At 36.8% G+C, this 27,788-nt stretch overlaps 1 protein-coding gene across 4 annotated transcripts in view; it reads left to right on the forward strand.

Moving 5' to 3' along the window:
- Positions 1-27,788, forward strand: part of LRBA (LPS responsive beige-like anchor protein) — a 493,454-nt gene that overhangs the window by 455,709 nt on the left and 9,957 nt on the right. For 3 of the 4 annotated variants that reach the window (XM_037497443.2, XM_037497442.2, XM_037497444.2), the window contains exons 52-55: positions 4,525-4,680; positions 10,776-10,943; positions 25,361-25,462; positions 27,575-27,771. In XM_037497443.2, the coding sequence (XP_037353340.1) occupies positions 4,525-4,680; positions 10,776-10,943; positions 25,361-25,462; positions 27,575-27,771 (623 nt within the window). The remainder of the gene's footprint in view (positions 1-4,524; positions 4,681-10,775; positions 10,944-25,360; positions 25,463-27,574; positions 27,772-27,788) is intronic. The other variant, XM_037497445.2, reaches the window with a different exon arrangement.

Here is a 27,788-nt window from a genome sequence, read left to right on the forward strand (position 1 = left end):
AATATTTAATTGCTGTTATGCTTTTTGAGTAGGTTAGGTGAAATCTCTAGTTTAACATTTTTCATCCATGTGGGGAAGGAATTAAAATGTGACTTCACTAAAAATGTTAAGCCTTGATGTTAAAGATGATATTCAATAACTTTCAGACTGAAAACCTTAATTGCCTTGCCATAGGAATATGCTGCCAGTGTGAATATCCGAGTCTTGTCAGATTTCCTTGGCATAAATATATTTGTTAGAACATTAAAGCTTTTAAATAAAACATGTAAATAAGCTGATTTACTATTTTAAAAGTTTGTTCTGTATATATCACCTTTTTTGGTCTTTAAAACCATGGAGAACTAAACAGCTACCATTTGCATATGAACTATCAGGATGACTAAAATAATCTTAAATTCAACTAATCCATTGATCATTTCCCTTATAGAAGCAGAAATCTAAGACGTAACAATCTATATGAAAAATATACCATTCTGAGTCCTAAATCTTGTTTTGCTTTGATTTGCCACATATTGAAAAAAATATTAAATGCTCACTTGGTTAAAGTTTCAAAAGTCAGGAAAATACTAAAATCATTTGCTAAGTCATATAAAACATTGTTTCTGAAGTCTGACCTAAAACTCGACAATGCATATCCTATGGTGTAAAGTCTGTTTAAATAATTTTACAGTAGTAACCCTTTAGACCAGACATGGGTAAACTTTTTTTGGTAAGGGATCAGGTAGTAAATATTTTAGGCTATGTGGGCCATAAAGTTGCAACTATTTACCTCTGCTGTTACAGCACAAAAGCGGCCTAAGACAGCATATAAACAAGTGGGCATTGCTGTGTTCCAATAAAACTTTGTATGCAAAGCCTGGCATAGGCCAGATTTGGTCTTTAGGGCATAGTTATCTTCCCTGCTTTGGGTCACTAGTTGTTAGATTGTTTTCTCCTCTATCCCCTGCAATAATTATTTAAAACCATGCACCTGCTCATACCTTTTTAGGTTGACATCTAAAATTTTTCATTGCAATTTTAACTAATGGCAAAGGTTATAATTTTTGCCATAGTATATAAAATTCTAAATATATCAAATGGAATTTAAATATCAAAGTGAGTGAGTTGCTACTCAACGTTTTGTTTTCAGAATATACAACACAGAAGAGTTAAAATTTTTATATTAATCATTTTTCATTTTGAATTTATACTTTTCATTCTATTTCCTGTGTACAATTTTATTTTAGTTTTTGAAAATTAATGATACCATTATAGTTTATAGCAATAAAAATATATACAGAAAGTTAGATATATGCATATAAATTTGTTAGGATTCCCTATGACAACAGAGCTCAGATTTTTAAAAACAAATCTCCATTGAGTTGTCATTAAGATATTACTGATACTAATTATAAATTATAAATTTTATTAAACATAAAAAAACACATCTATTATGAAACAGGTCTTTTACCCCTAATAGCCATACCTTTATGGATAAAAATTGTTACTGAACGAAACATAATTTGTCAACAATTCTCTCTCATTTTGAATAAATGGAAGCTCTGAGGGTTGCTATTCATACATGAAATACATGGGAAAAGAAAGAGTTGTGTTTAACAATGCCACTCAAATCTTTGAACTCTGAGTAATGTGACAAAATTCATATAGTAATCTATTATTAAGAGCTATTTTTATAGTCTATCATTAAATGATCTCTTTAACCATCTATCACTGAAACTTATTTTTAATGATCTATCAATTGACAGCATGATTAGATCTTTCTACCATTTATTGAAAGCAGTGAATTGGAAACCACCTGTCCTGCAGAATGATTTGGTACTGAGGCATTCACTTTTCAGCATCACATCAGTAGTTTGAATTGTCCCTTTATTTAGCTCTCAAGAGGTTTTTTTATTACCTGGGTAAAATACCACAGTAAGAGTCTAGATCTAAAAGATATATGCCTTTATTTTATCTAGTGGAAGAAGAACATTCAAAAGGGGAGGTAAGGAAGGAAAACTCAGAATTCTCAGATGAATCTGTTTCAAGCAAGAGAACACAGGAAAGTTGAAGAAATAGAAATTGATTTGCTTAAAACCATCTGTGCCTGTGAATCCCATGGGAAATCTCACACACCCGTGCACCTTCCATTCCAGCCCCAGGTCTGCATGCCCTGAGTTGAAGACTTCTGATCTAAACAAATACACCTAATTCATTAAATAAAAATACTTTCAGTAATCCTCTCAAGAGGGTTATTAAAGAAAACAGTTGAGATAAAGGGAAAGGCATTTATGAGGTAGAGAAGTTATATGGATTGGGATGGATGGATGGATGGATGGATGGATGGATGGATGGATGGATGGATGGATTTGAGAGAGGGTTTATAATTAAGCACTTGGTAAATAGTTCACCTTAGTGTTGAAGGGGCATCAGTCTTATCCAGGGGTATTCTGTGGTCACTTAATTCAAAATTGTACATGGACCCAGATCTGTCAAGCTAGGTCCTTCAAAGAGATCACATCAAAAACAATAATAAACAAAAGCCACAAAAAAAACAAACAAAAAACCCAGCTAAAGTCATGTAGACACTGATAAAAGTAGACATTTTTTACAATTTTCTTCAGTAATGTACTTACAATTATAGTAACTGGTATAGAAAGTACTAACTGTCCTCTTTTTAATTACCAGGTTTCTAGTATTAAGAAAACTATATTGTATCACTCTGCTTCACAGCAGCGGGATACTAGTGGTCTCTGTGATATGCTATAGAAGGGGATAAAGGGGCATGATCCCCGACTAGAATTTTGCCCTTTTTACTGCTGCTATAATTTTCTAGTTCATTAATCTCCCCCAGAATATGTGAAATCTACTGTTAAACAGTTGCTTATCATCTACTTGGTTAAATTGTAAGGTCAGACTCTCGCAGAATTTTGCAGTATGCCACATGTTGCTATATATATATATATATATATATATATATATATATACCAGAGGGCAGGGGAATTGATTCCTCTGCATCCCAACTGGGTTCCAGCACAACACTGGAGAGTACTTTGAGTACTTTTTTCTTCTGTATTACTCTCTGAGACTTCCATTACATTGGGCGCGTTAATTTAGTTATTAAGTATAATGAATATAAATTTTTTTTCTGCTTTATCAAGAGCACCTTTGTAGTTGTTTTCTTCCCCACCAAAAGCTAAAGAAATGGTGCAAGGACTGTAATAATCAGAAGCAGAACTTGGTTTTATTTTTCCTTGTAAAATTCTTGTTTTATCTAATATAATCAGATTTATTTAGCAATGTTAGAATCATCATTTGCATGGGAAAGCTGGTGGCAAAATCATTCTTAGATGATAAGAAACTAAGCTTTATATTTGGCTGGCCATGTGCCAAATAAAGGCATCTCAGTGAACATTCCTTTTCTAATAATGACATACTTGATAGTGTATTTCTACAGGATTATTACTCCTCCCAGGTGCTTGATGTCCCTCCATGTCTGACCTTGTGCCTGGTGACAGACCCCATCTTAGGTGCTCGTAGCACTGTGAGAACACACTGCCAGCCTGTCTTGTTTAATTGCTTACATAAAGAGTAAGGACGTGGCAGTGTGCTGTGCTTTGACTTTTTCAGTTACGAGTATCTTTAATAAATAGTCACTCTATCTTTTCCTTACATGCAAGTGCAGCTGTAAACAGGGAAATGGGAGTTCACATCTAGTCAAATTAAAGATGCGTAAAAGCCAAAGTGGTACACGATGCTACAGTATTTCAGATATATGACATTTAAATTCTGATAGCTCTTTCCTGTGACAAAAAGTTAAAGTAATAGATCGTCACAACATGAATCCATTCTCATGACAATAGATGTAATGAGATTGTCAGAAACACAGACCTAACTGTGATGCAATCAGGAGATTGTAATCTAGTTTGGTCTACTATCCAAGAGCTAGCAATGCTGTTCTGAGAATTGTATACTTTTTTCAAATTGTAGTATATGATTATTATTTCTTTGCTCCAGGCAAAAAATCATACTAAGACACTGAATTGAGCTACCCACATTCTTCAAACAATCAGGTGTTTTTTTTTCTATTTGTTTTTTCAAATATTGTTTATTTAAATTAAAGATCACCTTTTTTTATTTTTAAAGATTTATTTATTTTATTTATACAAGCACTGGTTACAGTCAGAAGCGCAGGAGGGTGAGAGAATTCACCAGAGCCAGAGCGGGGAACAGAACAGGCAGACTGATGAAATACACTGCTGAGGGGAGCAGTGGGCACGGCAGGAGAGGTCTGCGCACCATGTGGGACCCTCGCTGGTGGCCGGAGATCGAACCGAGATCGAACCGACGCTGCAGAGGCTGCGGGCAGCTTCGCAGTCCAGCGCTCAACCGCTGCGCCACCAGGGGAGGCCCAAGATCACATATTTGTACCCTGGAATGTGTTGCCTCTCTTCCCTAACCCCTATCCCCGTTATGACAAACTATGGGATTTCTTTATGTATGTTGATTTATTGGTTTCTTTTTTTCCTTCCTCTATTCCCACAGCCAGCAATACAGGAATGCACAGGAGGCAAATCACTGACCTTTTAGACCAAAGTATTCAAGTCCATTCCCAGTGCTTTGTCATCACTTCAGACAACCGCTATATTCTTATTTGTGGCTTCTGGGATAAGAGTTTCCGAGTCTATTCTACAGACACAGGTAACTGTTATTTTCTTCTCAGTGAACTGAAGTTTACTACAAATAGCACTGAGAAACTTAGAATGTCTTTCATCTTCCTTCCAAAATGATAGGATTCTAAATTTTTTAAATAGGAAAAAGATACAGTTTTCCCCTTTGAACTAATAATCTACTAATATAATCCTCTGTTACGTTAACTTCAGCATGTTTTGAAGAGGTAGTTTTTTATTGTAGGTTTGTCTTCAAGCCTCATGCTTGCAGAATGACTCATTTTGAAGGCATATCTTGCTATTTAAATACCACATGCCCATGTATATGTATAATCTAATGGCAGGTGCACATACATAGAGGTGTATTTTCCCACTCCTGTATTATTTAAAAGATTTTTTTCCCTCACTGGATATTCTCATTAACTGTATTTCTTGGTAGTTGATATCTTGCCTCCACCCAATTCTGCAAAGAATCTTGCTGAAAGCTACACTATCATGAAGAAAAGTAGCTGACTACTGATTTTATGTGTGACAGGAGCTCTTGTTAAAATATAAAAGTTTAAACCTATATACTCATTTGCATTCATCTCCCTAAGGGACAAACCAAGTTTAACTCAGTATTATTAGAGAAGATCCAATCCAGTAAATGTATATAAATTTTTGCGTACATGATATTAAGAAACAGTGAAAAATTTAGAAGTCTCTCTTAAGTATTTTGGAAACTGCTCATGGATAAAGTATAGTAAATCTGAAGTTGAATATTTAAAAAAATAAAAATTAGATAATTGATTTTAACTCAGTGCAAAAGTAGATATTTCAACTAAAACAGGGTCTATAAATTTCTTATTTAAATGTTGTGGAAATAGGAAATTCTTTTAAATTGAAATTTGTAGATAATTAAATGTTTTATGGTAAGTCATCTTTCAGTTTTATTAATCTTTATAAAATGTATGAGTCCAATGCTTCCATTTCAGTAACTACAAGATATTGAAAAATTAATTGTTGGTTAGTCAAGGAGATTGTCATAAGTGTATTTTGATGATAGTATTGTAAAATAGCTATGAGAGAGTAGGGGCAAATAGTCGAAGAATATGTACCTTTCATAGAATAAGCCCTAGACGTGTTTAGATGTGCTCTTATTAATTTTTTGTTTTATGGAAAAAATGATCTAGCTTTCTTATAATTTTCACCTCTGTAGCTCCAAAAAAAAAAGCATCATTCAAGGCTTTCTGATTAATTGGGATCTTACTACATATTTAGCTCTATGAGGTTAATTGCTTTGGAACTTTAAACTCCTCTAGCATCATTCAGAATACAGTGGGGATTGATGAGCTTTCATAAAATGTATTTATCATTATAATGAATTTTGTGATTTAGCAATCAAATTTGAATTTAATCTTTTCTTTCAATATACAATAATATCAGCATTTGCATTATTTGACCTCAAATTGTGCTCCCTTTTGCCCTCTTTCACATCATAATTTTTTACATCCTCTCACATGATTTCTTTAAACATTCTTTTATATCATATATTGTTTTTTATGCTTTTAAAAAATTATTGTTATACTTTTTTAAAGATTTATTTATGCACACAAGCACTGGGATATAGGCCAGAGATTGGGGGGGGTGTGTGTGAGAGAGGATTCACCAGAGACAGAGTGGGGAACAGAACAGGCAGATCGACCAAAACACACTGCTGAGGGGAGAAGCGGGCAAGTCAGGAGAGGTCTGCTGCGCCATGTGGGTAGCTCCCTGGCCGGGAATCAAACGTGTGCTATAGTGGCTGCGGATCGCCTCCTAGGCTGCGTCTTAACCCCCTTGCCACCAGGGAGGCCCAATTATTGTTAAATGTACATATAATAAAATTTTGTGGTTACAATTTGTGAGTTTTGGCAATGTATATGGCCATGTGATCAACTAAATTGAGGTGTAGAGCACCTCTGTCACCCCCCCAAAGTTTCCTGTGTCTCCCCTTTAAAGTCAATTTTTTTTTTAAATGCTTTTGTTTATATATTCTTGTCGTTCATTTTTGTACAATGCTCGAGTTTTCCATTCAGATGTAATCCCCATAAAATTCCCACCACCAAGTTACTCATGAACCGTCATGATAGTCAATTTCTTGCCCCACCTCAACCTTCTCACGACCACTCTGTAATTTAACCTTCTCCAGAATGTCATATAAATGGAACCATGTATTATGTCAATTGTTGATTTGAGGTTTTTTTAGTTTGTTGATGTTCTATCTCTTTTTAAAATGGCATTGAATATTAATTTTGTAAAGTAAGACTAATCTCACTTTTTTTTTTTTATTTTTTTTTATTTATTTTTTTTTTTTTTATAGAGGCATGCTTTATTTATTTGTTTGCTGGTTTGTTTGTTTGTTTTTTTGTTTATACATGCACTGGGTACAGTCAGAAGCGCGGGAGGGTGAGAGAATTCACCAGAGCCAGAGCGGGGAGCAGAACAGGCAGAAGGACCGAAGTACACTGCTGAGGGGAGCAGCGGGCGGCAGGAGAGGTCTGCGCGCCATGTGGGACCCTCCTCTGGTGGCCGGGGAGCAGCCGGGGATCGAACCGGTGCCGCAGAGGCCGCGGGCAGCTTCGCAACCCAGCGCTCAACCGCTGCGCCACCGGGGAGGCCCAAGACTAATCTCACTTTTATATAGTACTAATAATTAAAATAATTCTTAAGTTTACACAGTTATTTAAATTACATTATTCCTTCCCATACACGATATTGCATTAGCCTCACAATAATCTGTGAAACAGACAGAACAGAGGTCCTGATCCCCAATTTTCACATGAAACTTAGCAGCTACCTAAAGGTTAAGCAACTTGTTGAAATATTTTGAGTAATTTAGAAGAAAGTATTCTGACTTCATATGTAGTGTTATTAACGATTATACCATGTTATCTTACGTAGGTATTGTCTGTCAATCATGGGTTAATTTGGAAAATGCTGTAATTTAGAACATGAAGTTCTGGTGTATCTGCCATACTGCATTAGATTTAATAAACTAGATAACATCTCTTCTCTTTCCAAAACCATCTTTTATACTGCTTAGGAAGTACTTTCTTTTAACTTCATTTTAGTAAGGCTGATTAATCAGCTTATACAATAAAATATTTACATTTGCCAGGAAAGTTGGGGAAAGCATGTCAAACAATAGTCCTAAGATCTTTCTTAATATTTTATATGCAAACTCTGATGATAGTTTTATTTAACATAATTTTAGTTAGTGTAAGTATATTTGAATTTTTTGACAATAGAAATACTTAAATACCATTTCCTAAGTTTGACAGAGAGGCAAAGGGAACAGTGTATGATCAATAATATATAATAGCAAAGCTATCACAGGTGTTGAATTCAATTATATTTTAGTGCATAAGCCAAAAAAAAAACTATCCTTCTCTTATTAGATTTGGGGAGGGGAGAAGAGAAAAACACGGTTGTAACTGGAAATTCTTTAAACATAAATCATGTTTTCGGGACACAACCAGAACAGCAGAGGCAACAATAAAACCTTCCCTCAGCAGTGGGAATTATTTTCAAGCCACATTTTAGATTCAGTGGTGTAGAGTCCTGAGCTTGATTTTTTTTTTTTATTTGTAGCACAGCTGTCAAATAAAACATTAACTAGAAATTTGTTCTGTCAAAAAAGGGATATTCTAGTGCTTGTGGTAATATTTGATATTAGTGTGCGGAGAGGTGGGCTGGTATTAAAGGAAACAAAAAAAAAAAGGTTGAAGAACACTTAATGAGATTATCAGAAAATAATTTACCAAAAAGAGCAGCAGGTGTTTATATGCTATGATTTACTTAGGAAGAGTGAACCTCAACCTCATAGCAGCAACAGAGACTGCTTGGGAAGGCTGCTAGACCAGGAAAAAGTACTCTTAAAAAGATACTGTTTTCCAGAGTTGAGCCCAAAGTATAAATCATAGCAGATACCATTAATTTGTATTAAAACAAGAACCCCTTTAGATATTGGTAATTAAAGGTCACTATCATTTCCATCTTCCCTGACACTACCCTCTTTTTCTCACTGGTCCTACCTTGTTCTCTTCTTTTATAACACTTACCACTCTTCGTAATCACATCTCTGCCATGGCTGTTCAATGTCTATCTTCTCCACCCGACAGTAAATACTACCAGGGCAAGGACCACGTCTGTTTGTTTACCACTGTGTACATGGAAGGAAGCCAACTACCTGGCACTTCGTGCCTTCTCAGTAAATGTTTCTTTAATGAAAAATAAGTGTGATGACTTTTTAGGCAAAAGTTAAAACACTAGGAAATTTTAATTAGTTAATAAACCACTTTTCCTAACACTGACATAGGTACAGAGTGATCACTTGGAAAAATCTGCCAGTGTATTGAATCTATCCTGCCTTTGCAGTGAAAGCTTCCCCATTGTGTCCTCGAGTGGGAAAGTAAGCAAGTTACCAAAGGACAGCTGCTCTTTCGCAAGCCTTTTGGTGCAGAGCGCTTGGGTTTCTCTGTGCTGGGCACCTCTGGTACCGAGCTAGTGGAGGTGACTTCACCTCCTCCTCATTCCTGCAACCCACGGAGTTGAGAGGTGTCAGGTCTTAAATAACCCTACTCCAGATAACCTATAGTTGACATGCTCTTAGCATTCAGGTATAAGCAGAGGTAGAAGTCACTTCAAATACTTGGTGATCAAAAACATTATGGTTTGCTCAGTTTCTATCAATAGTAAAAATTCTCTGGTCTTCCATTTTCTAATTTAGTAATGAGTGTATTCAGCTACCTAACGTTTGTCTTTTCCCTTGTAAGGTCTCTAACCTGACCCAATCCATTTCACCACTAATCCATGTAAATTGGAAATGAAGTGAAAATAATTAATTGTTTCATATTTAATTTACTTTTTCTTTTCCTTTTTTTCTAGAAAGCCCAAAATTATTTTTACTGTAAGCTTTATTGATCAGAGTTACTTTTTGAAATGAAATGTTTTGATGTCGATTTTAAAGGGTGAAGAAATTCAGATGTACACCTTTTTAGCAAGTAAAACATGGGCTTTGACTGAGTTTTTTTTCACAGGGGAAAGAGATACATTTTAGTAATTTTGCAATTTGAGATCAAAATGAACCTAATTTTAAAGTTATTAATAGTAGGCTATATGTAAGAATGAAAACACTGTATCTGATTTTCCATCTGATTTTATTTCTACATTTGAAGTATCTGTAATGAAGTTCAGGTTTATTAAAATCAAGATTTTTAAAATTGTAAATACATTATTAGTTACATTTATTGATATCTCAAAAAGCTAAAATACACTTAGATGCCAATATTTCATTGCGTTTTTTAGCTTTGGACTAGGTAATGTTTTGTTCCAAGTTGAACACATACATTTTTAAGGGATATTAACCTTTTTTTTTTTCCAGCTTGGTGATCTTTTTTCTTAAACATTTGAATTAAACTTTTATCACTCCACTAAAAATCTTATTTTAGAAAAAAACTTCATGCTGAACTTTAGGGTAGACTGACATTTGTAGATTCAGTAGCCATTTCAAAGAAAAGTTTTAGTTAGAAACTAGGAATACCTAATTTGTAGACACATTTGTGTGAATTATAAACACTGTATTTAATTAAGTCAAGATTCTGAAAGGTAGGGGCTTTACTTTTTCCCTGACAGGTATGTGAATAATTCATCCAGTGTTTGAACCATAGATACATAGTAAGCTTCCCACCATTTCTAGTCATTATTGTTAAATAAGTTGCCATGATCTTAATTTCATCATCACCTCCTGAGGAATTTTCATTCAGAAAATTCAAACAGAAAAAGAGCTGGTTCAAATTGCATCCACAATAAACTAGACCTTTCATCAAAACTTAGTTTATCTAATTCTGAGCTCTTCTAAGTGACTTATATTATTCTTATATAGAGCACTTAAAAGGAAGAAATACATATGCCTTTCAAAATGTTGTCACTGTTCAATTGACTTTGTATTTTTCAAAGAAGAAAATTTAGGTTGAACTGTATCAAATTTTATTACAAAATCTGAATTAATACAGCTTCATTGTTTTATACATTAGATATTAATCACTAGAAATTTGTCTGATTTTTTTTTTTAATGTTAATTTAAAAAAATTGCTCTTTTTTCAGGAAAATTGGTCCAAGTGGTGTTTGGCCATTGGGATGTTGTAACTTGCCTCACTCGTTCTGAATCATATATTGGGGGAAATTGCTACATTCTCTCAGGGTCACGTGATGCAACCCTTCTGCTCTGGTACTGGAATGGAAAAAGCAGTGGGATTGGAGATAACCCAGGCAGTAAGTACAACTTAAAAGTAAATATTTACAAATGATATATAAGTAGCATTTTGCAATAAATTTACTTTTCATTATGGTAAAAGTGAAACTGAGTACCACGTAGTTTTAATTACTCCTTAAAGAAAAGTCTAGAGAGCCTCGTTATTAACATTTTGTGACCAATGATAATTCAAATCCAAGCATAAATCTCATTTTTCATGTTATAGGTTATCCTTATGATCTGAAAGTGCTAGTTCTTCATTAGAAATGACTGTCACCAAATAAAACAGAGGTGTTTCATTCACAAACTGTAAGATATAACATGGAGGAGCAGTCATATATTATTTTGATTATTGGATTTATATTTTAAAAGAACAAAAGAAAAATACTCTCATGAAACAAACCAGTCTTCATAAAATACACTTTCATTTACATACTAAAAGATAAAACAGGTCATAAAAGGCCAGTGTAAAATATTCAAATTGACTCTTGGTTTTTCAGATGGGAAATGAAAATCTTCACCAACAGCCTTAAACATCTTTATGAAACTATGCTGAAGGCAGTAAAACAAAAAATGTGTAACCATTTAAAATTGTAATTCACAGAAGGCAAAAAAGGAAGCAGCTACCATTAAAACCAATCGCACACAGCTGCAAAAAAGAAATGGCTTGAGAAAAACACATTAAGAAGTAGGAAAAAACAATTTTAAAGGGACCACCTGAAAAATGAGAATTTAATTAAAATGATTATGATAACACTGAAGAGTTCCTGCAAGGATAACTTTATATTTTTACTTCATAAGGTAGATCATTTTAACTGCTCTTAAATATTTACAGTTTCTTAATTTAAAGCAAGTTGCAATGTATATGGTTAAGGAAGGACCATGTTGTTTCTCATTAGTTTACCCGAATACTTCTGTCATTCAGCCCCGAGTTATGAAGCAGTCTGAATTAGGTTTAAGTCCATCTATTTTGGTGGCTTCTTAAGTTGTGTTTATTAAATGTATAATATTCTTATAACAGTAAAATCCTTTAAAAAAATTTCATCAAAAGCCACTGCAATTTTAAAGAAAGTATATGTGAAGTAGTTTATCAAAGCCTTTTCTACTTTTTATGTATTTTGTTTGAGGTGGTGGGTAAACAGTTTTTATTTACTGAACCTCTAATACCTATTTCTTATTTTGATCAAAAGAGGGATAATTTCCTATATGTTCAAATAGAATATGAACATAATTTTAAGACCTAGAGGAGAAATCCTATATTGTGAAAAAAATTATCAAGGGGGTAAAATAATGGTACTTCATTAAAATATCAGTGTAAAAAATCAAGAAGAATGAACTCTCAAGCTATCAAAAAATAATTGTAAAGCTGTGATGCTATGGATAATATTCTTTATGATCAGATCAAACTTTAGTGTATGTATCCATATAAAGGGTACACACACATGTTATTTCACATATTTACACAGATACATTTTATAGGTATTGGCAATGAAATTTTAAAATGTGTAATATTCAGGCATTTTGTTTCTCACATTCTTATGAAAAGTACTTCATGTTCTTTTCATGATGGACCCTCAGTTCCGGTCCTTCATTCTTTCTGGCCTTTGGAGATGAGTGACTACTTTCAGTTTCTCGTTTTCCTATTCCTGTGATTTTGGTTGTCGAAATTTACTTAACTATCCCAAATAAACCTATTGGGCATAGGTAATAAATATGTCATTTTGTTACTTATCTCAATATTTAGGACAAATTTTCTCTTGCCTTTACATGATGTAAGGTGTTCTGTGCATCTATGTATATATAAAAATCCGATTTTTTTTGAAAGTTGTGGTTTTTTTTTTCCTTTACTTACCTAATCATATTCTATATGTCACACATGGTCATTAGCGGTGTGTAGGCTAAGTAGCTAAAGGTTTATGAGCTGTGCTTGCATGCAGTTTCTGTTATATTTCTGAAACTTAAGTATTTAAAAAATTAGAAAGATGCAGCTTTTCCAGAGGGAGAAATGTATTTACATATATTTAATTACTTTATAAGTCACCGTAGAGATGGTTTTAACATGCATGTCCTATAAAAAGATGAATCGAGTAGGACTGCCTAGGTGCTAGAGTTTGAAGTCAAACATCTAAGTTCTAAGCTTCACTGCAGTCCTTCCGTCTCGTCTGTAAAATGAAAGCAACAATAGTAACTGACTCAAGGTGTTATCAGAAGCATGGGATGCTTAAAGCAAATAAATCACTACACAAACATCAGCTTGTTGGCATTAGAGTACATATTATAATGTTGGATTTTCTATAAAGCACTTCATCTGTCCCCTCTCATTGTCTGCAGTAGGGTGGACGCTAGCTCCTAGTACTGCTGGTAATGAAAAGGAAGAAAATAAACCAATAACATAACCGTACATCTAATAAAAATTTTAGAAAATTGTAATGTAGCTTGACTAAATTAAATTACCCTTCTCAAAGTGAACCTCATCCTTTCTGGCCTTTTATAATGTCCCAATTTAATTTTGCTTTAGCTTTGAAGGATGAATCTGGAGAAGAGACAAATAGGCATGTTTTTTATATAATGAGAATTTCCACACATTAGAATAGAGAAATGAACAAGCCATTCTAAGCTTCAAAGGAAAATGACGAATAAAAACAAAGACATTTTTACCGTGTGTGAACTGTGTTTTAAACATTCTTGCAAGCTGTTTCGGATTTTATAAGCTTCTGGCTCATTGATGGCTCCACGAAGCAGCCGCGGAAGTCAGAGCTTTCAGATGAGTAATTTTAAGTTAAGCTTACTCCCATACTGTATCTCATGGATGCAATATAAGTGACCTTTAAGAAATTGTCCGGCTTTGGCACACGTGCTCATACACACACACACACACACGCACACACACACAAACATACAATTGTAGCATGGTCTACAAATGCATGTAAAGACTCAACTTGAATGTTGAATATAGAGCTTTTTCTCTTTGAAAGGAAAATTGGTAAATGGAAGATAACTAGGCTCTTGCTTTTTATGCATTTTATTAGTCTCATTCAAGTATTTAGTATTTTTTTATTTCAAAAATCTTGAGAATTGAGCCGTAATTTTACTTGCCAGGGTTTCATAAGCCTATGAATGCCATTTTCTCCAAATTTACTGTTAGTGCTGTATGTGAAGTTGATAGCTTTATTAATATTTTTAAAAATCATATTATTGAAAATATGCACACTGCTTGGGCAAAATCAGGCTAATTCAAATTGGATCAAGCCTATGTGTAGTATAACTTGGGTGCTTTGAAAAGGATGCCCATTAAATCTATGCCTGGGTTCTGTGACAAAAGTCTTGCTTTCTTACATAAGATATTTTTATGTCTTTAATAGTTATCTCCTGTGGAATGTAATGTTCTTAGTGTGAAGAGAAATTAAAACAGGATTCTGTTTAGTTGTGAATATTACTTATAAAATTAATCAAGAACATTTCCATGGATGAATGAATAGATCTACGTGGAAGCTGATCTCTCTCACCCTACTACTCGTTTGTATTTTAGGACCGAATCTTACTAAAATGCTTTCCCTGAAATACTCATTTTCCATTTAGATTAGTGCTATCCAGACTGTGTATTTCCAGATATTGGAGAAAATATTCCCCAGTGCATTCAACTGAAATCTAAATACTCTAAACTTTGAAATGATCTTGCAGACCAGATGAAATGTCCTAAATAGTTATTTATCTGCTATTTGTATTAATGTCAACTGAAAATTAAATGCTTATTAAACATTTAAAATTAAATGCTTATTAAGTATTTTTAGGTATCTGAGTAAATTTTTTCAAAGCCACAGTTGATAACTTTTGCTGACTGAGGGTGTTGCATAGATTTGTGTGCATAGTATTTCAGCAAAGTAGTTTTCCATTCTCACATTCTGGTTTTGATTTGATTGAAAGGTGGCATTTTTTTCCTTTCTTGCAATCAGACATGCTAATCTATGTCAGCTTTCTCCTTTATGGGAATGGCGTCTACCGGAAAAAAAAAAAAATAGAACTATTTAACTTTTTTTTTTTCCATAACAACAAGATTCTGTTCTTTAAGAATATTTCAGCACCATTAATTAGAAAGAAGGTTTTATTAACCATAAGGCTAGGCCTAACAGACCACAGAGCTGTTTTTTAAAGTACTGTATGCCATAGCTGCCCTGCTTTTTCTCTGTCTAAAACTTCATTTTGTTATACTCTCATCAATCACTTAAGTCATTACCGTAAATCCTACTGTTGTTAATTTTACTAGTATCACCCTAATGAGACATTCTTGTTATAATTAAAAATGAATTCTAACTTTAAGGCATTCTAAATTTTTTTTTAATGAATTTAGAATGATCTTGCCACATGACCGTAAATACCACTGATATACATAGACTACTTATCAAGTCTATAAGAAAAGTAGTATCATAATATATCCAGGTATGAATTATTTACTGGTTGCCTCTGTGCACATGTGCTTATGCATATGTAGATTTTTGTGCCCATAATTAGGAATTATGTTCTTTTTACTGTAAAACCTAATATGTTTTACTGAAGCTACTGATAAATCCTTATTCTTTGTCTTGACAAAATATAGGTGAATATAACACAAACAGTAGTACTCCCTGGAAGTAGGTGTCCTAGAGCACCATCTGCTGGATATATTTGGGGACTTAATATTGGTAAATTGGAAAATCAGTACTTGATAAGACAGGTATACTTTGTTTTTAATCACCTGCAATGTCTTATTTACGGGTCACAAATAATCAAGATATGGATATTTGTGTTTAACTATATAAATGTATTAAGTCACTTTCTTCCTTTGCCCCACCCTAACCTGGATTTAGAGCTTTATAATTAATTTTTCTTTAAAAACGAAGTAAACACAATATATGCCTTGTGAAACAAATCGCACAAATTGTCATGCAATAAAATTATCATCTTGATTGCAGTCAGCAGCAGTTAGAGAAAATTGAATGCTATTTTAACTTTAGGTTCCTAATGGTCACTGGATTCTGAATATAAAAACAATGCTTGAAACTTGCAGCCTTTTATCCCTGGGATATGACTCTACTGTCCATATAATTCTTTGTCAAGAGTCTGAGATCTTGTACGTACCTCATTCAGAGCTTTCCTTGTGCCCCAGCTTCTGCTGTGCACTCTGGCACTAACGCTAAGGCTACCCTGCATTTTTCAATCCAAGAATTCATCAAGTTGTGTTTGAAGCAATATGTTGGCAGTGTTCAAGTTTAGGTGACATTAAAACTACGTCTATGAAATTCTCCAGAAGGTCCAGGATGTTTAGTGCTCCATGATGTAATGCAGGCCCTTAAGTTCCAGCAAAACAACGCTGTATTTACTGCTTGTAACTAATAGTAGATGTGGTAAAAGGAATTATATTCATATGGCAAATGAATACAACCTTAATGTGCACCATATGCAGAGTGGTGGGGTGATATGCCTATATATCACATTTACTTACCTTGTTTAGTTGCAGAGAAAAATGACTATACCATTCAGCCCTGTAGGCTATAGCCATATAAATATGAGAACAGAAGAATTGATGATTTACACCCTCAAATTGAAACTGAGTGTCTTCATATGTGGACATTAATAGTGCCACACCAAAAACATCGTGTGTCTATACTGTGTTCTTGGATAGGAATTTAATTTCAAGCAATTGCTGGAATTAATCTAAGAAGTACACATTCCCTCTAGTCAGGTAAGTATCACTCTGTAGGCTCTCAAAGAACATACTGAATGTTTCTTTCATTTAATTGAGACTGCATATACTCTGAATTTGCAAATTTTCACCTCCCCCCATTTTTTAGCCCTATAAGTGGGATTATTCTGCTTTTAGAATAGCATATAGATATGTGTGTTGGGGGTGGGGTGGGGGGAGACACAGAGAAACAGAAACAGTGAGAGAGAGATTGAAAAATGACTATAAATACATTTCATTAGCACACCCTATAACAACACACTAGACCGACTTTACCATCTTCCAAAAAATTCATTTTATTAGAGAAATTATAACAGCTTTGTGTGTATGTACCTCATATTGTACTTTAGATATTCCTGAACATTTATGAAAATTAAGTACTTATACAGGATGTTTTTAATAGCTAAAGATGTGAGAACTCCCTAGTTTTCACTAGGCACCTTAGTTACTATCTGTCTTTGACAAAGGTACCTTAAAAATGTTAAGGAGGACATAGTACAGAGAATTTTATGCAGCTAGGATAGATAAGTCTTTAATTTTAATTGATATTCCTAGGAACCCATAATTGATATTCATGCTCTTAGTGTTATATATCAACAATCCAGGTAAGGTTTCACTTCAGTAGCTTTCTGACTATCTTCATTGTATTTTTGAGGCCTAATTTTGTAATGCTTACATTACTAAATACCAGTACGTAGCTACAGGAATTATAAATGACCTAAAGCCAAAAACCAGCCCCTCTATGGGGAATCAGCAAATGAAAATCTCAAGAAAGTAGGAAAAAAGCAGTACGTTAGTTAAGTGTGATATGTTAACATATTGAAGTAATATTCAGCCATTAACCTTTTATGAAATTATGATATCAACATGGAAAAATCTGCTTTAAGTGTAAAAAGAATCAACAGAACACATGTATGATGTGATATCTTTTAAGTATCTATACTTAAAAAAACACACACACCCCCGTACTCTATGTGTATTTAGCTATAGAAAAAGATCTGGAATGATAGCCAATAGAATGTCGACAATGTATTTATAGGTAGTGGAATTTGGATGCAATTTTTCATTTTCTTCACAAATAACTGTATCACCTGATACTTTATAATGAGCATGTGCTTGAAAGTCAGAAACAACGATATTTTATTGGGGGTAAATATCTAATTATTACAACATGCCTTCACCTCCTGCTCTAGGCATTTACACAATAGTAGTTTTATCAGATTTTGTAAGGAATATCAGGGAAGATTGAAAAATCTAAGAAAAGAAGGAATGGAAGAAATCAAGATATAATTTCTAGAAATTAAGATATTCTTTACAAGAAACAAAATAATTTGAACCATTTCTACTTAGCATTTATGCAGATAGGATCAGATAATATGCTTTTATTGAAAAAGGAGTGTCTACAACAGAGGGTGAAAATATGCATTATTCTGCTACTACCGCTACTACTTCCACTAGAAGATACCTACTAGGCACTCACTACCCAGGCACAGTCCTGAGCACTTCATATAGCCGTCCTGTGGGGTGACCACTGTTGTTATCCTTGTTTTATAGCTGAGGAACAGAGAGATTATAAATATGCCCTGAAGCTCCCAGATCTTACTAGAATTATGAGAACATACCCAAGGGAGGTCACAAAGCTAGCCATGCTGGAGCCTGGATTCAAACTCAGGCACTCTAGGTCAGAGGCACCATTCTTAACCACTAAACTCTACTGCATTTTTAATTTGATTTAACTCGACCAACCATAGAGAACTTGATGCATCCTATCGATAAAGCACTCTTAGTATTTTCAAAGCACAATATAATTTTGTTATGCTGAGTTCTTATGACAGTATATGTCATGATAGGATTTTGTGTTTTTAAAATATTATACACAATAGATAGAAGATAGAGGAGGAAGAGAAAGGTTAGAATCAAGAACTTATAATTAGTTTTAAAGCAACATTATCTTTTCTTTCATTAAAAATTCTATTATTTACAAGAGGAAGCTATCAAATTTACTACCTTACAGCTGTCACATCTTCAGTGCAGCTACAACTTGTTTTCTGCAGGCCATACATAAAACCAAATTAACATTTTTTACCAGAGAGACTGTGATTTAAAAAAAATGGATTGATAGAATGAATAAAACAAATTTCAAATATTCTCCCTTTTCATAATTAAAATGTATTGTTATAATTCCCATTGAAAAATTAGGAAGTTAATGGGAAAGGTTTAAGAAACATTTAACAGCTAACCTCATTTCCAATTCAGAACAACCATTTCCTTTCTTGATTTACCATTATGGTGAACCACATGAGAAAGCTTAATATTCAGTTTTCACATGAATGTTTTGTAGTAGTTAGATTGTGATTAAAATGAAACAAAAGACACGTGCAAATTAGAAGCATCTATTCTTAGTAAATAACTGGCATATAATGTGGAATACTTAGATTTTTTTCATCTATATACACTTATTTAGGTTTTCAAACAAATCTTTTTCAGAGAGAGTACTCTATTGACATACTTTCGTTTTTAACAAAACCAGGTTTCATATTTTGTTTTGCTTCTCTAACAGGTCAGATGGTAGTGGGAGAGAGGCAGAACATGTGCATATATGGAAGAGCAAATATAACAAAAAATTTTTTTGGATTTCAGCACAGCTTTCTAACCTTTCCAGTTACATACATTATTATAATTTGCAGGTTTACAACAAAAACCTGATCCAGTGAACATTTAAAGTAAAGTCGTTTACAAATAGAAGGCCATAGGTTTTTCCTTTCCTTGTTTCTGCAGTGCATTGGTTATATATCCAGCCAATGGTGTTGAGCAAATGGAGTGAAGGAATGAATGAGTAAGCAATGGGAAATGTTAACTTCCTGGCCAGGAGTCATCTGAACTAAGTATTAATAGGAAGAACCAAGTTTATCTCTACAAAACTAAGACTAGGGAAATGTTGAACCACACTTCATTCATTACAGCTGGTATAAAAAAATAGTGAATGGATGAATAAGGTTCTCTCTCTGCTAATAACAACATATTTAAACTGTTAATAAGAACTCTGCTGGGGCCTCCCTGGTGGTGCAGTGGTTGAGCGCTGGGTTGCAAAGCTGCCCGCAGCCTCTGTAGCGCCGGTTCGATCCTGCTGCTCCCCGGCCACCGGAGGAGGGTCCCACATGGCGCGCAGACCTCTCCTGCTGCGCCCACTGCTCCCCTCAGCAGTGTATTTCGTCCTTCTGCCTGCTCTGCTCCCTGCTCTGGCTCTGGTGAATTCTCTCACCCTCCCGCGCTTCTGACTGTACCCAGTGCTTGTATAAATAAATCAATCTTAAAAAACTTACTATCAAAAAAAAAAAAACTGCTGTGCATTGTAAAGTAACTTAATTTTCATAAGACTGAGGAGTTGACACCAAAAGCATTAAGATGTTTGTTCGTTTTTTGAAGTGCAGCTCAAAAAATGCCAGAAATACATGCCAGGTCTTTTTTTTTTTTTTTTTTTTAACCTGGATTATTAAGCCCTTTTCCCTTTATGGAGACAGATCTTTTTAAATACTTTTCTTTCGGATATTTATGAGCAGGATTCTAGAGAAATTACTGTTTCCTCTTCTCTTTTTTCAGATGTTAAGTAGTTCAGAGTCCATTTGATGAGGAAAAACGCTTAATGTTATGAGGACACCAAAGAAACACATTTAATAAAAACATTTGTTACTCTGCCTGGTGGTGTAAAACATTTCACCTAATATTTTAAACAGGGGTTTACTGTAAATGCTAAGTGGGTCTTTTGCTTGTGAAGCTTAGCTGCAAGCTGGGCTCTTGTAGTAGTGTCTACAAGGTAAAACATAGTATTAGGATTATGTTCTGAGAAGTGCACAGCTGGAAACACTGATGTGTCCTAGTGTCCTTAGCGGATTTGGACTGTCTTTAATGTCCTCTGACTTGTTCCTCTTCCTCTAAGGCCATTCCTGTAGATTCACCGCGTGTCCTGTCAGCCTTTGCTGAGGATCTGCACCAGGAGCCATAAACCTGTTCTCTGGACAAAGACTCCCATTCCTTTGAAGTAGTTGCTCAGGCTTTTCAAAGCAGTTCAAGACATCTATCCTCTTTTTTCTTTTTTCTTTAAGAAGCGTTTAAAGTGCAGCCCCTGAAAGTAGCAGCAAGATAAATTTTTCTTTCAGCTTTATTGAAAGCCATGATGATTTTTCAAGCAATAAGACTTTTAAAAATGTTCTTAAGGGAAACTCTTCTGCTTTGTGACCTAGCTTTTGGCAGATTCTACTATCTCAGCAAAAGTCAAAACTTTTTGTATCCATTAACTACTGCAAAATTTTATCAAAGGATTAACCTAATATTTTGAGGGAGTCTTCCCCAACCCTCTTAATTTGGGCTAGAGATTTCAGAGAGCGATAGTACTAGGTTGAGGGAATTTGAAAAAGTAATATATGGCCAATATTGTCTTCTTCGAGATGATTTTCCTCTTAGGTATAACCCTGTGGGCTGAAAAGAATCTGGGAGGACAGATGTAGGTGAGTGCTACGATGAGGATGAGTTATATGATTCCTAAATTTTACTTCCAGCTCCAGATAGAAATATAGACAGATTTAAGTACGACTTCTGCCTTTCCTTTGTGAGGGATCTTAATGCTTGGTCTGCCTGTGATCCAGGATGATGTGTAGCAGTGTAACTACAGAGAGATAAATAGGTTCCGTGGGCCACACATAAAGCCCGTGTGCCTATACCTTCTACCCTTAGTAATTTCACTCTATGTGGTTCCTCTACATCTGTTGAGCCTGAAACATTTTGGACCTGTTGAATTTAAATCCCATATAATCCTGCTTACTGTAGTCAAATTTTAATATTTAAAGCATTTGGTTTATTGGAACTAATGAACTTCCAACAAATATTTATTCTAAGCAGGTTTTTGGTTAAGAAGAAAACTTAAAAGATTGTTTGATATGCACAGCAGAGGAAATGGTACTGAGTTCGGTTTTTAAACAAGACCAGAAATAACTTTCTGGGCCTTCCCTGGTGGTGCAGCGGTTAAACGCTGGGTTGCGAGGCTGCCCGCAACCTCTGCAGCGCCAGTTCGATCCCCGGCCACCGGCGAGGATCCCACAAAAAACAACAACAACAACAACAAAAAAAACCCCAAAACTTTCTAAGACAAAATGTCTCTTCATATTGTTGTGCGTGGACTTTTAGAGGCCATTCATGTATGTATATTTCCTAAAGAGGAGGGAACTTAAGTAGCACAGTCTTTTTACTGGAAAGCCAGTGAGTGTTTGTGAGAAGAACCCAATGATCATAAGTTTACCCTTGTGCTTTTAATTTGTTGTTTTTCTTTCCCTGCCCCCTTTTTTCCTATATTTCCTGAGCTGTCTAACCTGCTTCCTGGGTTTGGGAATATTTTGCCAAACTTTGAAGCCAGAGTTCTAGCACTGAACAGTTCTTTATTTAAAGGCCCTAGGAAAAGAAAAATCTTTTTTCAGTTTAGAAATCACACCGTATGTATGAGTCTCCTGATTTGTGGGGAGAAAATGTTGGTGTATAGTGCCAGTATAACGCAAGTACTTAGGCTTATAAAAAGAAGTCTAAATTATGAGTTTGCAAAAAGGAATGCTTGTATCTTAACCCACTTTTTGGGGCTAATCATGAGGCTTCCTAAGCCCTAACTTTATAGTCATAGACTATTTGGTATGTAAAATAATTCTACAGGGTAATTAGAAGAGTATTTCAACCCTTTGACATGAAACAAAAATAGTTGACTATAATCTCACTTCCTCCCCATGTCCCTGAGAAAATATTCTTAGCTCTAGAAAGCAAGAGGCTGGTGCTGACATGTCTCAGTGACTGTCCTCTGGGCCGCCACCACCCATTTGTCCTTTGTTTACTTTGGCCTACACTCAGGTTGCTTTCAGTCGCCATCAGTTTTCCTTCAAACCTTCACTTTCCACTGCAGAATTCCAAGACAATTCAAGTAAAAACACAGGTCTTCCACCGTAAAATAATTTATGCAGACCAAAAATGGGGAGTCATGTTGAAATGCATTCCTTAGATCTTAATGATTTTATTTTTTTTATTATAAAAACATTGCAATCCACATAATGGGGCATCAATTTAAAAAATACTGTCACTCAGCATTTTGGCTTGCAGGGTGTCTTAGGGAAGGGGCGCCGTGAATGAGAGCTGAAGCTTTGGGACATTTTAAAACTTAATACATTCATTTCTAGTTTTTCTGGCAAGGCTTATCTTTTGTAGAAAGTTAAGTACAAGTTGGCTTATGTTATTTGCTTCTTTAAAAATCTCCCCAAGGTTTGTACTTCTTAAGAAAAAAGTAGTTGCTCTTGTGATAAAATCTTTCTGGCTAGGAAAATGTCAGCTTTGAAATTGAGGTGGGTTTCCCTCCTTAAAGTTTGTTTGTTTTTTTTAAGATATGTTTTTATTTATGCATACAGGAACTGAGGTTTGGGCCAGAGGTGTGAGGGGGTGAGCGGATTCACCAGAGACAGAGTGGGGAGCAGAACAGTCAGGTCTACTGAATACACTGCTGAGGGGAGCCGCGGGCGAGACAGGAGAGTTCCGCCGTGGCCAGGGTTAGCTCCCTGACCGGGGATCTAAATCACGCCATAGTGGTTGGCAGTAGCTTGGCAGTGCTGACTTTGACCCCTGTGCCACCAGGGAGGCGCCCCTCTCTAAAGTTTTTAAACCAGGGATCACATGAAACCAAGCTCTGAGGTCCATTTATCCCCTTGCCTTGTAATGTCATTCGGGGCGTCTCTTTGTCACTAAGCTTGCACCCAGGCCCAGCGTGTGGCTGTGCGCAGTGCAGCCAGCGTAGTACACGGTTTGAGATAATGCCCCTTTGACCTTGGTCTCAGAACTCCCTGCCTTCACCAAAAGCCCCTGTGAGGCTGGGGACACACACATGTCTGTGGCATGTATCCCAGTAAGGGCACTGGTGTGACTCTCTGTGATGGCTCCACAGAAAGCAGATGCAGGCTCCAGGGAAACGGGGCTAGATGTGCAGGTGCTGAACCTCTGTCTTCTTGCTGGGGCCTCTCACCCTTTTTGTTTTGTTTTTTTTTTTTTTTAATTTGTTTTTGTTTTTTGGGGGGGGTCATGGATCTCTGTGCATTCAGTAAAACCTATTTCCAATTCCTCCTCTTCTGTTTCCCACAGAAGAACATGAGTGTGTACACATAGTTTGCATGAAATGCAGAGAACTCATCGACCCATCATAAAAAGCCACTCCTTTGGAAGCTAGTTTCATTTTCTTTGACAGCCAGCAGTTGCCTTCCCCAGGGCACATTTCTGCTGGACTTTCCCTGGCTGACCAGCTCTCTCCTCAGTCCATGGCTATTCCAAGGCTGACGCAGGGCCTGGGGCTGGGGAGACGACTCCTTCTTTTACAGAGAGTTCTGCCACTGGTGGGGTGAGCTGCGTTTTGGCTACATTTGCACCTTTGTGGATACTCAGTGGCATTTATCAGTCACATTAAAGCCAATCCAAACCAAGATATTTACAGAATATTGCTCTCTAGTCTCATTTAAAAGGGGTTTTTTTTTTTTTTTTTTTTTTTTTGTGGCTTTTCCCCCAAAGACTGTAAAAGTAAAAGATTTGTTTAGTCTTAGCATAGTATTCCTCAGGCTAAATATAGAATTTTTTATCCTTGTGGCCTGGCAAAAATCAAATCCATTATTTTTCACTTCTCTGTTCTGGGGCCATCCATGGTATAGGATCCTTATAGGCCAACCATCTTCTGTTCAGTTTGGGACCAGAATACAGAATGCCTTCCTGCTGCCTGTGAAAATGTTTTGAAACAGCTCCCATTATTTGACAGTCCCTCTCTGTGCCCCTTCTTCACCACCTCCCCTCATTTTCAGTTGTTATCAGACTTGTAAGAACTTTCCCCTTTATTCTTTGAATGAACTATAGGAAAAATACTCTGTGAAATTGATGTATCAGGAAAATACAAAGCCTGGAGGTCAGAATCCTATTCCAGACTGTCTTCAGTAGGACAGGGGTCTCGTGTCCTCTGGGCCAGGAGGGTGGGAGGTAGTGGGGGGAGGCAGCTCTGCCTTTCTTCGAAATATGAATTAAGCCGAAGTTCCTGCTGTTAGACTCACCCATAGATCATCTAATCAGGGGGCTTATGTTTATTCGAAAACTATCTGAGGAATTTCATAATGCAGCTTTTGGTCTTATTTTACTCAGTTTTCAACTATAGTTTGATCATCATGTAAGGATTAGAAATTTAGTAACAGTTGGTCATGAAATTACAGCATATCTCTTGGATCTAGTTTTTTTTTTTTTTTTTAAGATTTATTTATTTATTTATACAAGCACTGGGTACAGTCAGAAGCGCGGGAGGGTGAGAGAATTCATCAGAGCCAGAATGGGGAACAGAACAGGCAGACTGACGAAATACACTGCTGAGGGGAGCAGCGGGCGGCAGGAGAGGTCTACGCGCCATGTGGGACCCTCGCCAGTGGCCGGGGATCGAACCAGTGCTGCAGAGGCTGTGGGCAGCTTTGCAGCCCAGCGCTCAACCGCTGTGCCACCAGGGGAGGCCCTCTTGGATCTAGTTCTATAACAGAATTTTTTAAACATAGTTTGAAACAATAAATTAAAGATCTGGGCATTATGGGAATTAGGAACAAGTTACTATTTGGTTTGAGTCGAGGGAGGTAATCCCCTATGAGTACTTGATTTGTTCTTTTCATCTGCTTTTTCCCAAAGGTGAGACCACCACTCCCCGGGCCATTTTGACAGGACACGACTATGAGATCACGTGTGCCGCCATCTGTGCTGAGCTCGGCCTGGTATTGAGTGGCTCTAAAGGTCAGTTCCTGCCCCTTCATGAAATGGACGTGTTTCTTTGCATCATCTGGTAACAAGTTACCAGACATGAATGTGGCACCTTTAAGTCTAAAGCTGCACTGTTAGGGTGGCCAGTAGCTGACCACAGATAGAGCTGTTTAGCTAAAATGACCGAAACGTTCAGTTCCTTGGAGGCACTTGCCACACTCGGGCTTGGGTTCACACAGGACTAGTGGCGACTGTGTAGGGCCGCACAGTCATGGAGTCTTGCCATCAAGAGGACATTCTGTTTCACAACATTGCCCTAAAGAGTGAGGCTAGAACAAGGAACAGCTTTGTCATTTGTTTATTCTCCTGGGTTCTGACTGGGCTGAGCTCCATCTCACACCTGAATGGAAACCTCTGATCCAGCTTAACTTCCAGATCTCAGAACCAGGCAGGGGCAGGATGACACTGAGAATGGGCTGGAGAGACAGTGAAGCTGCTTTGCCTGGAGGCTTGCCCTAGTAGCAGCAGCATCTATTTTGGGCAAAGATAGTAAGCAAGCTTCCCAAAAGCACACACAACAAAGCAGGATCTGACTGAACTGAGAGCTGTTTCCAGTTCATTTCTTACTCCATTGTGATAGTCCATGCATCTCTGTCTCTGCCTTGTGCTGTGGCCTGAACACACAGAAAAGTACTCCCAGCTCCCATCTTTCAGGTTTACCTAATGGGGAAGCAGAAACTATCTCTGTTTCTTGAACTGTAATACTTAGTCTAGCTAACAAGACATTAAATATTCAGAGGATCATGTTTAAAAATTTAGTTGGTCAAAGCAATGAAATAATAATGACAGCAAGAATTCTGTAACTACTGCCTTTTCCCCCTTCTTCTACCCAGTATAATTTCATATATCCTCAGCTAACGTGAGTTTTTGGACTATATGTCATTCAAAGTAGACATGTAAAATGAACCTACCACCTCACAGGCTGTGCTTGCTTCCCACGGGAAACAGTCTGCTGTCTGTGCAGGAGCCACGTGTCAGACATGCGTGTCCATTCACTGACTTTGAGAGAAGTGAAGTAGTTGGTCAGAAGTCACGATGCACAGTTCTTCACACAGTGATTCGTAGGCCGAAGAGCAGGTCCTGAAGCGCGCTTGATGCAAGCACTGTGTTGACTGAAGCTTCAGCTGAGGTTGCGAAGGATTGGTGCGCTGGAGTTATAACTGAAATGGAGGCATGCCGGAGCCATGCAGAGCAAAGACTGGCTGGGTGTACTTAGGCTGAGAAAACTGAAGATGTAATAACTCTCTTAGTGGTCAAGAAAAAGCTGAGGGCCTTATTTTCCAAAGGGCATGCTTGCGGCTGTCTTGTGTGGGAACACGGATGAGTCCATGTAGCCACGAGTAACTCAGCTCAGAGAACAGCAGGGTGCGTACCCCAGTCACCCTCTTGTCCACCTCAGACCCCTCTTAGAACTGATCACGCGACCGACTTTGCTCACCTGATGTTTAGCTTTGCATGTTGCAGACACAGTTAGTGGAAGGTTCTGCTCTCCGTGGACTGCCGGCAGGTCCCTTGTCAAGCATCCAGCCTGCGGCCAGTCAGCCTGCAGAGCGGGGCGTGCTGGGAGTACTGAGCGCTGCTGCTTGCTTGACAAGGAGAAGCAGAAGAACTTACTGTGGGGCGGGGACCACCCGAACTGCCCTTCCCTAGAAAGGTGTGGGCAGTGGGAGGGGGAAAGGCCGGGGCCTTCAGAAACTGCCCACGTGCTGCTCTCCGGGTCTGTGTAACTTGGGGAATCATGTGAGCCGTGTTTGCTTGTGTCCCAACCTCCCTGGAAGCTCTTGTAGGATTTAAAATCTGTTCCTTTCTAAATTCCTCACATTGTTATCACTTCTTTGTGTAATGAATTTCATAAATTAACTTCCTTTCGCTTGAGGAGAAGTCAGTGACTCAGCTGCTTCCACGGATCTGATCGGCACGCTGGGGAGATTTTGTGAGAGAATAGATATAGGATAGATAACTTTCGAAAGCTTTCTTCAACTGTCATGTGGTTTTACTGTCCTCTTTGATCTTACTCAAGATTCAGGTCACATCTCTCGCTCTTATTAAAAATGAACTTGGCCTTTTGTCTCACCTCTTTGCCAGAAGGACCGTGTCTCATACATTCCATGAATGGAGACTTATTGAGGACTTTGGAGGGTCCTGAAAATTGCCTGAAACCAAAACTCATTCAGGCGTCAAGAGAGGGCCACTGTGTCATATTCTATGAGAACGGCTGCTTCTGCACCTTCAGCGTGAACGGGAAACTCCAGGCCACAGTGGAGACGGATGACAACATCAGGGTGAGTGCACCTCCGCC

This window comes from Talpa occidentalis, unplaced genomic scaffold (genome assembly GCF_014898055.3).
Source record: "Talpa occidentalis isolate TD23 unplaced genomic scaffold, MPIMG_talOcc4v2.1 talOcc4.8, whole genome shotgun sequence".
Classification (NCBI taxonomy): Eukaryota; Metazoa; Chordata; class Mammalia; order Eulipotyphla; family Talpidae; genus Talpa; species Talpa occidentalis.